The following is a 15,474-nucleotide window of genomic DNA, read 5'->3' as shown; positions in this document are numbered from 1 at the left end:
CTGATGGCCCACCCGGGGCAGATAGGACACATCAATAGATAACTGATGTGCAGTGACATGGGAGGCTCCTAGAACATGGCCAGTAGACAGGGATCGCACTGAGCACAGTGATCCTGTACACAAATCTTCAATGTCCATCAGTTTCCCTAAACCAAAGTCACTCAAATCCCATTAATGTATTTGCGTCTGTCACAGATTAACCCAAAGTTAACCTTTTCTCTCTCTTGATGAAGACACACTACTCCAAGCTAATAAATATAAATGAAATTTTCCAGAAAGAAAAATAATTTAGTCCAGTACTTTCACATTTTTTGAAATATCAGGTGCTTGTGTACTCCTATTTTGATCAATCATCCCTCTGTATCCTTGCTCTTCCAAACTTGGGGTGAACCTAATTAATTTAAGCAGGTTTATTGGCATGGAAAACACTGCAATTATGAAACTTACCAACATGTAAAATCAGTAAGTCTCCCTCTCCCTCCTTCCTTCCTCCTCTTACATTAACATGCTGTTTAATCTACTCCAAATAACAAATCGCAAAATACTTCATAAAATTATTTGCATATAAATCAACACTCCCTATTAGGGCCCAATGTTATGCATTCTGCTTTTTGGATTTGTGTTAAGGCTACACCAATTCTGACTGGCCTCCCTTGCCCAAGTCGTGTGGTCAGAATATTCTGGAATACCTCAGGATAAAGGTGTGTCTGGAGTTCCTTTCAAACAGGGGCTTCTCTGGACAGCAGAGTTCTTTGGTTTCTGAAAGTCCATTTTCACCACATAAAACAATATAAACCTCAAAACAAAGACACGGCAAGAGCTCAGCATATTCACAGACACCAGGCAGTGCTGGGCAAGAACTTCCTCACCCTTCCCATCCTCCACAAAACCACCTTGACAGTGGTGTGCCACAGTGTGGAGCTGAGGGGATGACAGGGAGCCGCTGCTGTGGCCTGCATAACCCCTCCCAGGCTCTAGCTTCCTGGAGACACCCACAGGAGGGCCCTGTAAGTAGAGCCTAGTAGGGTTGGCCAGTTTCGCACATATTTGATCCAGAAAAGTCAGATCCCAACTGGGATTCAGAAGACATTTATTTTCTCAAGAGGGCTGGAGAACACAGAGAAGGTGCACCACCTTCCTCCCTCTGGCTTGGTGAGGAAATGTTGGAGCAGGCTTGGGTCCTGGCTTGGTGGGCACTGGGGGGACATCCATGTGACTGCAGGCAGGCCCTGGGAAGGTGGAGGCCAACACGGCACTTGACACTCCTCACTGGTGTCTTTTGTCTCATAGAAATGTACAATTCTGATGCAGTGTAATTTATCAAGCTTTCATTTAAGAAAGATCGTTTATTCTTGTTTTTGAAATCCTTCTCTTTCACAAAGTATATATTTTCTTTGAGTCATTTCTAAATATTTTTTCACCTTTTTATCTCTAGTCCTCTGGAGTTTATTTTGTGCATATTTAAAAATGTAATATTACCCTTTATACAAAGATAGCCATTATCCCAAAATATTTTGTGGAATGGTCCACCCTTTCCTTCCTGCTTTGCAAGATCTTGCTCAGTACTGGTTCTGGAGTCTGCCCCAGGAATCCATTTCCTGACATCACTACACTATCTCAGCCACTACAACTTCAGAATAAGCAAGATGTCTGCTCAGGGTCCCCCGCCCTGTTCTTTTCATCAGAGTTGGCAGAATTAGCCTTGTAATTCGCATGTATTCATGTATTCTCTTACAACTGAATTACAGAATCAGTTCTTCAAGTTTCACAAAATAATTTCCTGGAATTATGTGTGGATTTCATTAAACTTAACCTCTTTATGTTTGGTTTTTCAAATATAAAGTGGGTATAATAAGAAACTCAATTCACATCATTATTATTAAATACTACAGATTAATTAGGGAGAAATGATCAAGGTAAAATAATTTTCCTATCCATGAATAAATAAAGTTCTTTATTTAGATCTTTTGTGCATATTGGGCAAGTTTTCTCCATCATGGTCTTTACGTGGTGTTGGTGAATTTACTTCTAAGCCCCTACCATTTTGAGACTGTGATGAAAGGGTCTTGTTTTCAATTGCATGGTATAAATAGTTATTGCTGTTTTATAAAGACGATTTTGATAATTTTCTAATTTTGAATCCAGTTAAGCATTTTTATTAGTTCTCATTATCTGACTGAAGATCCTTTTGCATCTCAATGGAGACAACCACAGCATATGCTCTGGGTAGTGGGTAATGGATTCCCATGAATTCAGAAGAAAACATCTTGGTTCTCAGTCTCAAAGATACATTCAGAGTCAGAAAACATCTTTCTGGGTTGCCTTCCACAGTGAAGACAGAAAGAGAAGGAATTCTAGCTGGTAACTAAGGAAAATGAAGAGTTCTACTTTCCACCCTGCCAGATGTGCAGGTCGAGGGAGGGCAGTGGAAAGGGCAGGAGAGCCCTGGCAATGAGAAGGGGCCGAAGTGACAGGTGACAGATGGGACAGCTGATGTGTCGAACTGCCACTTCCAGTGCTTCCCTCACACTTGTAGACACCTTTTAGATACCACCAAAGGACACCCCCAGGATGCTCCAGTTACCTTTGAGGTAAAACTGGCTGGAGACCGGAAACTGGTGTCAATGACAACTGCATATGGCTGGTGGCTGGGTGGGGTGTCTTCTTGCAGAAAGATATAACCAGTTTTCTTTTTTTCATGATGATCTAATTGTCTACATTTAGTAACCAGAAATCCATAAAAAATCATAAAAACCACAATACAAATACCAGGAAGCAGGTTTTCTGGGTGACTGTAAATAAAAAGGGAGACAGAATTACTTATGGAAATCAACCTTTGGGAAAAACTGATTGCCCCGTACCCAACACACAAACAAACCCCTGCTAGGATTTGCCAACATGTTTTCAAACATGTTGGAGGCTGTGTCAAGAGGGTTTTGAAGGCACAGTGTTGCTCCATGGCCTAGTGACCAGCATCCCACAAGCATGGACTCCAGAAAAAAAAAAGCCTGGTAACGAACCAGTCTCTGTGCCAGGAAGCTGTGCCATACTGGGTCTAAGGAACTTTCACTGTGAACTACGGATAAGAGTGTCAGTCTCAGACAGTGTGGCAATCTAAAATTTGACCTTCCATATGACCCAGCAATTCCCCTGTTGGGAATATACCCGGAAGAACTCAAATTATTCTATGAAAAAGATACCTGCACACGTGTTTGTTGCAGCTCTATTCACAATAGCAAAAAACATGGAACCAACTGTGTTGACCATTGAAGCTGGACTGGATTTAAAAAATGTGGTACATATACACAATGGAATATTGTGCAGCCATAAAGAAGGACAGATATATGGACTTTGTAACAACTTGGATGGATTTGGAGTCGATTATACCCAGTGACTTATCACAGAAACAAAGAACTGAGTTCCATGTGTTCTCACTCATGGAACTTGAATAATTATAATGCCATGAGAAAGCGATTGGCAGTAGTGGAAAACTGTCAGGGGCGGTGGGGCGGGTGTGACTGGCAGTTGAGGGAAACTGCTAGGGGAGGGAGGGGCATACCTCATCAACAAGGGTGCCTGCATGATCAGTGTTTATATACCTAACCCTGAATTGTACCCCACATCTTTAAAATAAATAAATTTTTAAAAAGTGTCAGTTCACTGTCAGGCTAAAAGTGAAGCAATATAACATATATAAAATGCTTCAAGCATGCAGGTGCCAGAATAATCTTATCCCCCTGCCAAGCAGGACAAGGCCAGGAGATGTGGGAGACATTGCAGGGACCCTGCGTCAGCTTCCCACCTGCCCCTGTGGTATGCAGCTTGCTCCCCAACTACAGGCTCCACTCGTGGTTCCAGGTGCTCACCTTGCTGGGGAGAGATCTTTGATCTCTCACAGCAGATTCACAGAATGGCGTTCACATCAAGCCTCTGTGTGGAATGCGAGCTAACTCAAGTCTTACAAACCTTTGATGGGATCTGAGAGGGTGGGCACAGGGGCCTATGCTGTGTGTGCCTGTTGCCCTCCCATCCCCTGCCATGCTGCTTTGCAACCTCATCTGAGGGTTGGACTCAGTTCTTGGATTCTTGCCTGACACACTTCTTCCCTATGGGACAGAACCCATTTGGAGCCCGCCCCACCAGCTCTGGCCTGCCCTGAAGTCTCCCAGATTGTACTGCCCCTATTTGACCTCAAGGGGTATCTTCTGTCTGGACATCCCTCAGGGCTGCTTCCCCCATGGTTTCTCCAGTCCCCACCCTTCATCAACAAGGGTATCAATGCTGCAGAAACCACAGCCGAGGCCCTGATCATGGAATGGCTGGTGACCTTCTCTAGGCCCAGCATCTACTACATTCGTAATTAACATCTTATTTACTAATTATCTGAGACACCAACTAGTCTACAAAGTAATATGATTTATTAAACAAGGTAGAGTTTCCTATTACATGAAAGTAATGGAGGAAAAAATTAACACTCAACACCCCAGAAAATGCAGACTTTGCCCTAGATAAATATTTACCAAATATTTTTGTGTGCTTGCTCTTGGCCAAGCATTGTATTAAACATAGAATGACACTGATGAATAAGACAAGGAGAGCCCTGCCCACACAAACTTATACTTGATTTATCCATATTTCAGATTATAAATCTAGTCATTTCATATAAAATGGAAGCTATAAAAATAGGGTGAGTTTTAAATTTATCATCTGAAACGAAACACATCTGAGTGAGAAAGAGGGCGCTATTAAATATTAGGTTCTGTCAAATATAAACTGGGACAGGCAAATTAGGCAGTATCAACACTGCAGATATTAACCCAATCCATAACAACTGACCAAACTCACACTACTAAAGCTAAACTTAAAAGAAAAGTGTGTTGACTTTCTTGTGTTTACAAATCTCTATCAGTGAACAGACATGTCACTGAATATAATATTCAACTGTATAATATCTAAAGATAGTTCTCTATTAATACCCATATTTCCAAAAACAAATGGTGAGTAAGATGGATTTCATACATCCACTCAATTCTACCTGGGCATCCTGGGTGGACAGTAAAACAGATAAATGAAGTCCAGGAAGTCTTGATTTAGAAAATGGAACCTACCTCTGTAACTTGGAAACATCATTCACTTCAACACTGGCACTCAGCCTTCTTCTCAGGACAGAGTACGCGCCAAGGCGATCGTAGCTAGGAGGGAAATGCTGGTTAAGATACTGAATGAGTGCTAAGAGCAGCTGCTCACAGTGTCATGATGTACAAATTAAGGGGAGAGTGAAAAGGAAGACAAAGTGCAATAATTACACCTTTATGATTTAGACCCAGCTTAAAGTATTCATCTAAATTCTATATTAGAAACAAGGGACTCTTGTGCTGTATCTTTCCATCTGAGTGTTGGGGGATGCAGCTCTCGCAGAGATTGTCCTGAGATGCCAGATTCAGGAGCACATTAGACCACGTGACAGCCCCTCCACAGTGCAGCTGCGGTTGGAGATCCTCAGGGCCAAATTGCAGCTTAGCTGTGAATGATCCTGGCAACTTGCTAAACTCTGTCAACCTTTACCAAGTGTTAGTTCCTGGCATTAAAAACATCCCATCGTTAGTAATGACTACCTTACAATCACTATAAACACTCACTTTCTCTTTTTTAAAAATAAAACTTGCCTCCCCCCATTATCTTGTGAGCAGGTCCCATATGTTACTCATTTTTGTACTCCTGCCTCATAGAAAAGTGCATAGCTCAGAGTAGGAAGTAACCAAGGATGAACAACTGCATTAATAAATTAATCAATAATTTTATGTTGAAGCAAGATATTGGGTCATTACCAGTGTTCCTAGCAATGGCATCAGCTAAATTTAAAAGTACAACGTAAGTAAGGCAATAAATGGCCATGAATTGCACTAATATGGTATGATCTGGACATATTTGCCTCCCAGCAGGCAACCACAAAACACAGTTTTTATGGTTTAATTGCTCTTAAAAAGGAAATTACTGTTTCTATTTCTAAATATGCCTAATAATTGTTGATCACTATCCCAATGAAAAGGGAAGGACAACAAAAATGAATTAACTGAGCTTCTCACAGAACTGTTAGTTTTTCAGCTAAACGATAAAGAATTTCTAATTTACAGACATGACTCATATATCCAGAAATTCCCGAGAAGGCTGCTCATGTTTGTGCCCAAATTTTTCTGGGCACAAATTCTTCTGGGCAGACTAGGAGCTTATGAGGGAATGGTAGTCACTACAAAAACCAAGATTTTTTTCTCTAAAGTATGTCTACACTTGCAGTTCACTTTTCCAGGAGAAGTTCCTGCCTGACTACAAACTGCATGCCCAAATCGTATCATCTCTATGATAATAAAACAAATGGGTTCATCTGTCACTCATCCACTGACTCACGTCTTCTACAGACGTTCATTAAACATTGCCACCAGGGGTGGGGGCACGAGGGCAATCTACAAACCAGTTCTGCTCCTCTAGAGTCACCCAAAGTGGGAGAGCCAAGACTGACACACAGAATGGCTATAAAGGCCCAGGTTGGAGACCTGGACACACCAAGAGTGCCCTAGTGTTTTATGGGAGGGCAAGATCCAGGAAAGGCACCAGGGGCTGGGCCAAACGCAAAAGGAAATGCAGTCACCAAAAAGTCCCAGGTTATTTCTCTACACTGTGTCTATACCTGCAGCTCACTTTTCCAGGAGAAGTTCCTGGTTGTGGAGAGAAACTTTCAGACTTCCACTCTCTCTTATCCCAAAACAGGCATCGGATGTACTGGAAGTGTACTGTGTAGTTCACAGCCTTAGCGAGGTATTTGTTTGGAGGTTTTCTGTCATAGTCAGCATCCAATAAGGATAAATACCCTACACTGGCATCTAAAAAGAAAAAAAATAAGCAAGGTTTATTTCTGAAGTTTGTAGAAGGGTCTACTTCATTCCAAACTTAAGAGTAGCAGACAGACTACTGGTCTACTACCTGTGGGGACAAGGAGTGGGAGATGAAGATTTGAAAGAGCACATCCAATTCTGGCCATTTCCTGTACCTGGATCATTTAAACTGTGGATTAAATGTGTCCAGTCAAAACTCGTGGTGCTGATTTTCACTGGGGAATGCCAGAAAACTAGGAAGAAAAACTGTGCTTCTAGTGCCCCATATGTTCCTAGTCCCCCTTGAACAGGTCACCCCACAACACTAGTGAGGACAGAAGAGGGTTGAGTCAGTTCCGCCGGATGCCATTCAAGCCCACTTTGTGGTTCTCCCCAAATTGTCTGCCAAATTTCAGCATAATCTGAGTCTGAAGCTATCCTGGTAAGGGCAGTGTGATGACCCATGTGGTTTTAGTCTGTCATCTTGGGATAATTTTTATGCTTTGAAGCACATGTATTAAAATTCTATTTATTTTAAATTTCCCATGTCTTTTTAAAGAATGGTTTGGGGCAACCAGATACTAGTCACTTGTAAAAATATGGAATTAGGCATTTACCTCATACTATATACAATAATAAACACCAATCAGATACTCAAGTGTGAAAGTAAAAAAAAAACAACAAAAAACTGCACAAGTACTAAAAGAACACATGAATGACTTCTTTTATAACCTGGATGTAAGAAATTAATTTCTAACTATGGCTCAAAACCTAAATAAAAAGTTCTACAAATAGCCCTAACATATAAAGAGCTCTTAAAATCAAGAAAAAATAAACTCAACAAAAAATGGGTATGTGTGAACAATTCACAAAAAAGTGGACAATGGCCTTTCAATAGATGAAAAATACTCAATTTAATTCATATAAAATGAATATTTAAATTATCATTTTTCAATGATAAGACTGGCAAAATTCAATAGCTCAAAAATATAGTCTGCTGCAAAGCTGTGGGAAAACAGGCATTGTCACACACTGCTAAAGGGGAATTTGACAATACTTACTAAAACCATACATGCCTTTACCATTTACCCAAATATAGCATATCTAGGAATTTAACTTGAAGATATATTCCTTCCCCTAAAGATAACACAGTACATACACAAGTCTTTTATATGAATTCATAAGAGACTGGCTGAATAAACCAGTACATATACCTGTACAGTGGAGAAGCATGTAGCAGTAAAAAAAAAATGAAGATTATGAATACATATTGGGTAATTTCTAAATATGTAATTGAAGTAAGCACATGCAAAAGGGTGTGAGAAATAAGGGGAAATAATGCGCGTGTGCTTTTTTTCCCAAAAAGGAACATCGGAAAAATAAGTAAGAAACTAATAAAAACAATTACCTATAAAAAAAATTGGAGAGAACAAAGAAGCGGGATAAGGTTGTCGAAAGCAAGATTTAGCTCTGAGTATACATTTTAAAATACGGGTTAAACATTTGAACAGTACATTGTCTTATAAATTCTATACAAAAATAATAAATGGATAAAAGTAAGCCCTAGCATGCAAAAAAAACTACATGCAAAAAAACCAGTAAACCTTCCTATATACAAAATTTATAGCAAAACTCCACACAGAAAAAATAACAAATTTAACTAACTTTTGACTGTGTGCTCTTAGCTCACCATAATGTTAAGAATGTCCAGAGTTGTGAACAGCGTGCCATCCCAACACTGCTGTATAGCAAGGACTGTACGTCATTATGGGGTAGTTTTCATGAGCTACCCATTATGGAGTGGTTTGTATCCAAGCAGGCAGAAGAATGATTCTGATGTTTTTATCATGGATAACACATATGGTATAGGTGATGCTTTCATCATCTAACAGAATTGAAAATTAAAACATCTTGCCCACTGACCTTTCTGTGAAACAGCAGGTACATACATTCGTACAATTTGCTCATCCCAGAAGTAGATCTTTTTCACAAGAAAATCAGAGGGAGTAGGTTTCTTGGAGAATCTAGAAGATAAAAAAGTCATGATGTTTCATTTTTTTTCCCTCTCCCAAGATTTCAGTGAAACATCTCCCAAAATTTTAGTCCATTTGTGCAAAATACCCTTTTCGCTGCAAGGAGGTAGTATGGGACTAACAAGGGCCCATATGCTTGTTCTGCAACACCACCTGGTCTCTAGCTCTTAATAAACACTTCTGTATAACACTTTCACCCATCATTTCACTTAAGAAAAAAAAAACAAAACTAATAAAAAACAAGAAAAGGAAAGACCAGGTGTAGCAATGAAACAACGTGGCTCCCTGTGGCTAGGGAGGGGCACCCACAGCACATGTGCACAGTTTGTGTTTCTATTAACTCTTTATGGTAACCTGTTAGCAGATAAAAGAGAGTAAACACAAAGCTAGATTAATACAGTTATCAGAACTGATTTATCTTTTCTGTATATGACAAAGAATTAGGATAAAATCCAAACTCTAAGCAAATAGACACTTTCATACATTTAATGGCTTTGCTCATTTGGTAGAATGAGAGTCTACAAGTAGAGACTGAGCCACATGCAAAAGACTATGTGGATAGCACCTGCATAAGACACAGCCCTTGCTGTATCTTGCTGTGTCCCTCAATCCAGGTGACATGCCCACCTAATCAATCAGCAGCAACAAAATTGTAAACATCTTTGTCAGAGAGCTGAACTCTGAGAAATGATCAAGACTTTGTCCATCCAGACCTACCACAAGCTTTGCAAACTGGTGGTTTCTTAGCACTTTTCACGTATGATTCCAAAGAATCTTTTTAATATTCACTTATTTAGCCTTCCCATGTAATTTAGTTGTAAAATGAGGCCCACCCAAGTCTTATGAACACAGCATCCCTGAGAAAGATGATTGAGTTATCAAATTTCCTTAGATAAATAATTTTGAACACATTTTCTTCGTTTGGGGAAAAAAAAGAATTTTGACCCAGAGAGCTAACAATTCTGATATTTTTTACTCCAATAAGCATAACAGAGATAGGAATTCAACTTCAAGAAAAAAAAAAAGGAAGTCTACTATCTGGACAGGAGAATATATGACATAATTTATTTAAATGAGCCTCATTATTGCCTTAAAAACACAATTTAAGTCACTAATTTTTTTCACAAAACATTCTTAAGGATGATATGTTTTGCTCTGATCTAATTCTCATCTTAGCTGTCACCGTCATCATACCTTACTAGCAACATGATGGGAAACGCTCTTGCAATGGGCTTAGAAAATTCAATTTCTATCTGTAGAGATTCTTGGGAGTTTCCAGAAAGTCCAATGAACTGATGAAAATTCACTTTATCCCAAAGCAATACAAACATTGTTTTATTTCTCCTATTATCCTGTTATCAAAAATAAAACGAGTTAAGTAAAATTTGCCTTTGGAAAAGTGAAAGCATTAAACAACAGTCAGAACAGCTTAAATAAAGAGGGACGGTGGGAAAGGTTCTCCTTACTGGGTCATCTTCCTCCCCAAACTCCACTGTCACAGGTTTCCTTAGCCAATGTCTGTTAATGGGTCTTCTGCTGGAGCAGTTGTAGAGGGAGACGTCAACAGATCCATCAATCTTGGGGAACAAAGACCATCTCAGAGCAAATCACAGCAAAACATAAACTTAAGCATAAAAAGCAGAAAACCAAAGAATACAGTTATAGTTATATAAATTATGTACCTGGTATAAGAGGACTGCATAGGAAAATAAAATGAATTTTATTACTTAGGATGTCAGGATTTGAGATGAATTTGATGCTTCCTTTGTGTTACTCTTATTAAAATTGATATATTTTAACATTTTAAAAATATTTTTTGCTTTTTACTTTAAAAGCTCATACATGGTCAGGTATAATGACTCACACCTATAATCCCAGCACAGTGGGAGGCTGAGGCAGGAGGATTGCTTGATCCTGGGAGTTCGAGACCAGCCTGGACAACATAGCAAGACCTCATCTCTACAAAAAATACAATGATTAGCCAGGTTACATGCTACAGGCATGGTAGCATGTGCCTGTAGTCCCAGCTACTCAAGAGGCTGAGGCAGAAGGATAGCCTGAGTTCAGGAGGTCGAGGCTGTAGTAAGCTGTTATTGTGCCACTGTACTCTAGCCTAGGTGATAAAGTGAGACCACAGCGCAAAAGAGAGAGAGGAGAGAGAAAAGCTCATACAAGAACAAATATCTGCTCATTGTAGATAATCAGGAAGGTATAAAAAGGTACAAAGAAGAGTGAACTAACTTACCTATAACTCCATAGCTCAGATAAATCATACGTGAGAAAGTTGCATACCACACTTTTTCTATGCATTGAGCACATACTAGGCAGATAATTCAGTCTTCTATATTTTTTTTTGCATGAAATCCTCCAAAGTCATTAAAGTTCCCTGATTGACATAATTTCCACTTACTATATAGGAATGATACTCCATGTTGAACATTTCTATTTGGGTTACCATAATTGTTTTGAATAAATAAAAAAGACAAAACATCTAGCTCTGAATAAATCCTTTCTCTTTTCCATGGTGTAGATTCCTAAGTATAATGAAAAGATCCAGATTGTTGAAGCTCCTGATGCCTAGTGACCAAGTGCCTTCTGAAAGATCACTCTCACTGCACCTCCGCAGCAGTAAGTCTTTTTAAATAACTACACTTTTCTAAGTTAAAAAAATCATGCTTGACCATGATGCCTGAATCATCACTGCACCACATGCTCCAACCTGCTTGAGCCTTTTGTTCTCTGATAATAGGCTAGAAAACCCCACAGAAAACACGGAATGGGGTCCAATGGCCCAGACACCAGTAGCATCAGTTCTGGTAGGATTTTTCTGAAGAAACTGATCTTCCAAGAGAAGTGGGAACAGCAACACATTGTAAGTGGCCCCTCTCTTGGAACTGAAAAACTGGCACACATGTGCCAACCTGGTCTCTCTTTCTGTCACTGAAGCCCAATTTCTGCAAATAGTTAGAAGTGGAAGGTCATCTGCCATCTTGTACCTGCCCAGGAGGCTGTCCCCATGGATATGGGCTCTTCTTGAAGAGTACGAGCTGGCTAATGTAGCACTGGCTCTGCATTTCTGCCATAGCAGGACTGTGCCCAGCAAGGTCACCAGGTAAATGTACCTGGGCAAAGCCCAGGCTCTGGACAGAACTCTGAGGGTTGTGATGAAGAAGGATCTGGAACTCCATCTGCCCAGTGCTAATGCGGTTCAAAGAGAGACAGCCCTGAAACACAGAGCATGGAGAGACTAATGTTAACTAACTAATGAGCAAATAGTCTTGAATCCAGACAAAGGAAGGGGGAAAACAATAGAAAATATAGCATTTCTCAGTTTAGACAGGATTAATTTGCCTGAGCAAAGATTTTGGTACGAGTATAGAAATGGCAAATCATAGCAAAACACAAAGTTGTCTTGTTTTGACACATTTCTGTGACATTTTATTCATTCTTTAACAACTGGAATGTTCTCGGGCATTCTTAGCCCATCAAAAGGGAGTTTTTATGCCATGGTTATTTTATTTTATTTTATTTTATTTTTTTGAGTGGGAGTCTCACTCTGTCACCCAGATTGGAGTGCAGTGGCCGCTCCCGCCACTGCAGCCTCGACCTGCTGGGCTCCGGCGATCCTTCCGCCTCAGCCTTCCAAGTAGCTGGAATGACAGGCGCACGCTACCATGCCCGGCTAATTTTTGATTTATTGCCATGGTTATTTTTAAAACATGGAGACTCAGCAAGAAATATGAGCACAGGGCCTTTGTGCTCAGCACTGGGTAGGTATGCAACAAATGTTGCTAAGTGTACTAATGAGTAATGATGGTTGTTATTAGCAGGTTCAGACAGAGTATCTATTTACTTTCTAGTTTCCCAAACATTACAGTAACTACCAATCAGTTACTGGATGGGACTGGATGGTACTGGATGGGACTGGATGGGTGGGATGATAAACTGGTAGAAGAAGGACAAAAGCCTCTATTAACTTGCTGCGTCTTGAAACCTTTGGTCATTTTATAAGTTGAAAGTTTAAAAATCTGAGATAATTTCCCAAAGTTGCTAGAGCAGAAATAAATGAAATAAACTTTGGCATTTTTTATAGCCGTTATGTATCAGCACAGCTGTTTTTAAAATTAGTACATGTAAGAAATGATTTCATTATTTCACATTGGTCCTCAAAAAGCAGAAGGTACCCTGAGAAATAATGTTTCTGAGTCTAAAGACCCAAATGTCCCAAATGTCCCAAATGAAAATCTACCAAAATACAAGAGGATGAAACAGAAACACAGTTTTACTGGAAATATTACAATATTACTATGAAACACTTAAAATTCGAAATGGAAATTTCCAAATAACAAATCACCACCCAGAACAATAAGCGTAGTACTTCAGGAACTGATTCTACTTTGGGTTTTGAGAAACAAATACAAACACAGGTTAACATCCTGGCAGAGGAAAACAGCACAGAACTTTCATGGGTGTATAAAAAGTATGACTTACTAACAATACATCCGAGATGACTGTCACTCCTTCTTTATGTAGATAATACTTATCCCTCAATTTTTCCTGCTCAGAGACTTCCCAGACTCTGGATATGAGAAGAATGAGCTCAAGCCTCAATGCTTTGTCAACCACAAACCTCCCAGAGAACTGGTCTTGAGCAAGGAGCATCCGGGTATATTTTAGGATAAGACTTGCACTCATAAAGCTCAGCTACATAAAAAGAAAAGATGTAAATAAAGTGATTCACAGCACATGATGCATATATGTTTGCCTCTTTCACTATGAGTGGGAAATAAAATGACTGAACGAGGGGTCAAGAAAACCGGATTCAAGTCCAGGTTTGATCCTAGGTGATAATTGGCCAACTTTCTAAGTAGCAATTTGCTGTCTTATATTCTTGTTCCTGACCCATAAAATGATCAAAGAAAAGTTAATGGTCACTAACAGCCTTTAATGCTTCAAGCTGTTACTTGGTTTGAATCCCAACAACCACTTTGCAAATCCCTTCACAAGTCAGTCCCAACCTCTTTCCACAGCCTTCTCTCCCCATCACCTACCCATCTGCTTTCCATTCTTGAGCCACACTGAAATTCTTATTGTACTCAGAGAATTGAGGCTTCTTCCAGATGCCCTACATGTTCTCCCTGCCTCCAGTACCTTTACCCTTCCCTGGCCTAGCAAAATCCTACTTTCTCTCTCTTTCCCTAAGCTCTTAACATGGACCATTTTCAAACATGCGCAAAGTAGAGAGAATAGTATAGTAGTATAATATGCCTATTATTCAACTTTAACAATGATCAATCACTAGCAATGATTTTTCGTTTATTTCCCACTTAACTTTAAAAAATATTTAAAACAAATCTCATATTATTTTTAATCTATGAATACATTACTATGTAGTGCTGACAATGATCTTTCTAAAAACATGTTCACAATGCCATTATCACATGTAACAAAATTATGATTCTCTCCTATTTATGTTTTTAAAACCAGCTTCAAATGTCCACCAAACAAATTTAGCCTCACTACTTTTTGTGTTTCTGCAGAATTTTGTCATTATCCTAATCATAGACTTAGCATATTTAGTTAAGTAAATCTGTTTCCATATTTAGCTTTGCTCATTAGTGCTTAAAAGACAAGGACTAAATGTTCTTCTTCTTTGTACCTTAATAACATTTAGTAATTGCTAAATACATGTGTGTCCAGTAAAATGAAATGAGATTCTATTTTCTGTTAGTCATGCTTATTTAACAAAAATGTGACTTAGACAAACAGAAAAACATCTGCACAGCAAAATAAATAATCAACACAGCAAATAGGCAACCTACAGAATGGGAGAATATATTTGCAAAAAATACATCTGACAAGGGACTAAAGAGCTCAAGTCAGCAAGATTTAGGAGCTACAAAGAGCTCAAATAAATCTACAAGAGCTCAAATAAATCAGCAAGAATAAAGTAAATAATAGCAAGAAATAATAACTCCATTAAAAAGTGGGCAAATGACATGAATAGATATCTCTCAAAAGAAGAAATACAAGTGATCAACAAACATACAAAAAAATTCTCAACATTACTAATCATCAGGGAAATGCACGTTAAAATCACAATAAGATACACTAGTCAGAATGGTCATTATTTTTTTTTTTTTAAAAATAGATGTTGGCACAGATGCAGTGAAAAACCAAATACCACATGTTCTCACTTACAAGTAGAAGCTAAGCTAGCACTCTGCAAAGGCATAAATAGGATGGCATAAAGGACACTGGGGACTCAGAAGAGGGGAGGATGGGAAGAAGGGGGAAGAAAAATTACCTGTCAGATACAATGTGCACTAATGAGGGTGATGGGTACACTTAAGAGCCAAGACTCCTTCACTACTATAAAAAGCAGCCATGTGACCAAAAATAACTTGTACCCCTAAAGCTATTAAAATAAATAAAAATATATTAGAAAAGAAATGCTTCTAAAAATCAATTTTTTCACCCAAAATAAAATTAAACTAAATGTGGGAATATACTTAAACTATGATTAAAAACCTTAGACATGAGGCAACTTACCAACAAAATAGGACTTAAAA

General features: G+C 39.0%; 1 protein-coding gene across 1 annotated transcript in view; it reads right to left on the bottom strand.

Annotated features, from left to right (window-relative positions):
* PKD1L1 (polycystin 1 like 1, transient receptor potential channel interacting) overlaps nucleotides 1-15,474 on the bottom strand; it is a 158,459-nt gene that overhangs the window by 75,759 nt on the left and 67,226 nt on the right. Inside the window, 9 exon segments of the mRNA XM_021714974.1 lie at nucleotides 690-796; nucleotides 2,585-2,792; nucleotides 5,109-5,192; nucleotides 6,686-6,878; nucleotides 8,793-8,893; nucleotides 10,097-10,254; nucleotides 10,369-10,479; nucleotides 11,899-12,126; nucleotides 13,394-13,606. Coding sequence (XP_021570649.1) covers nucleotides 690-796; nucleotides 2,585-2,792; nucleotides 5,109-5,192; nucleotides 6,686-6,878; nucleotides 8,793-8,893; nucleotides 10,097-10,254; nucleotides 10,369-10,479; nucleotides 11,899-12,126; nucleotides 13,394-13,606 — 1,403 coding nt within the window.

The sequence above is a fragment of the Carlito syrichta genome, unplaced genomic scaffold, assembly GCF_000164805.1.
Source record: "Carlito syrichta isolate Samal-C Ts95f unplaced genomic scaffold, Tarsius_syrichta-2.0.1 Scaffold306292, whole genome shotgun sequence".
Lineage (NCBI taxonomy): Eukaryota > Metazoa > Chordata > Mammalia > Primates > Tarsiidae > Carlito > Carlito syrichta.
Note: the sequence above shows the minus strand (reverse complement) of the source record. Positions and strands in the feature narration are given on the sequence as shown.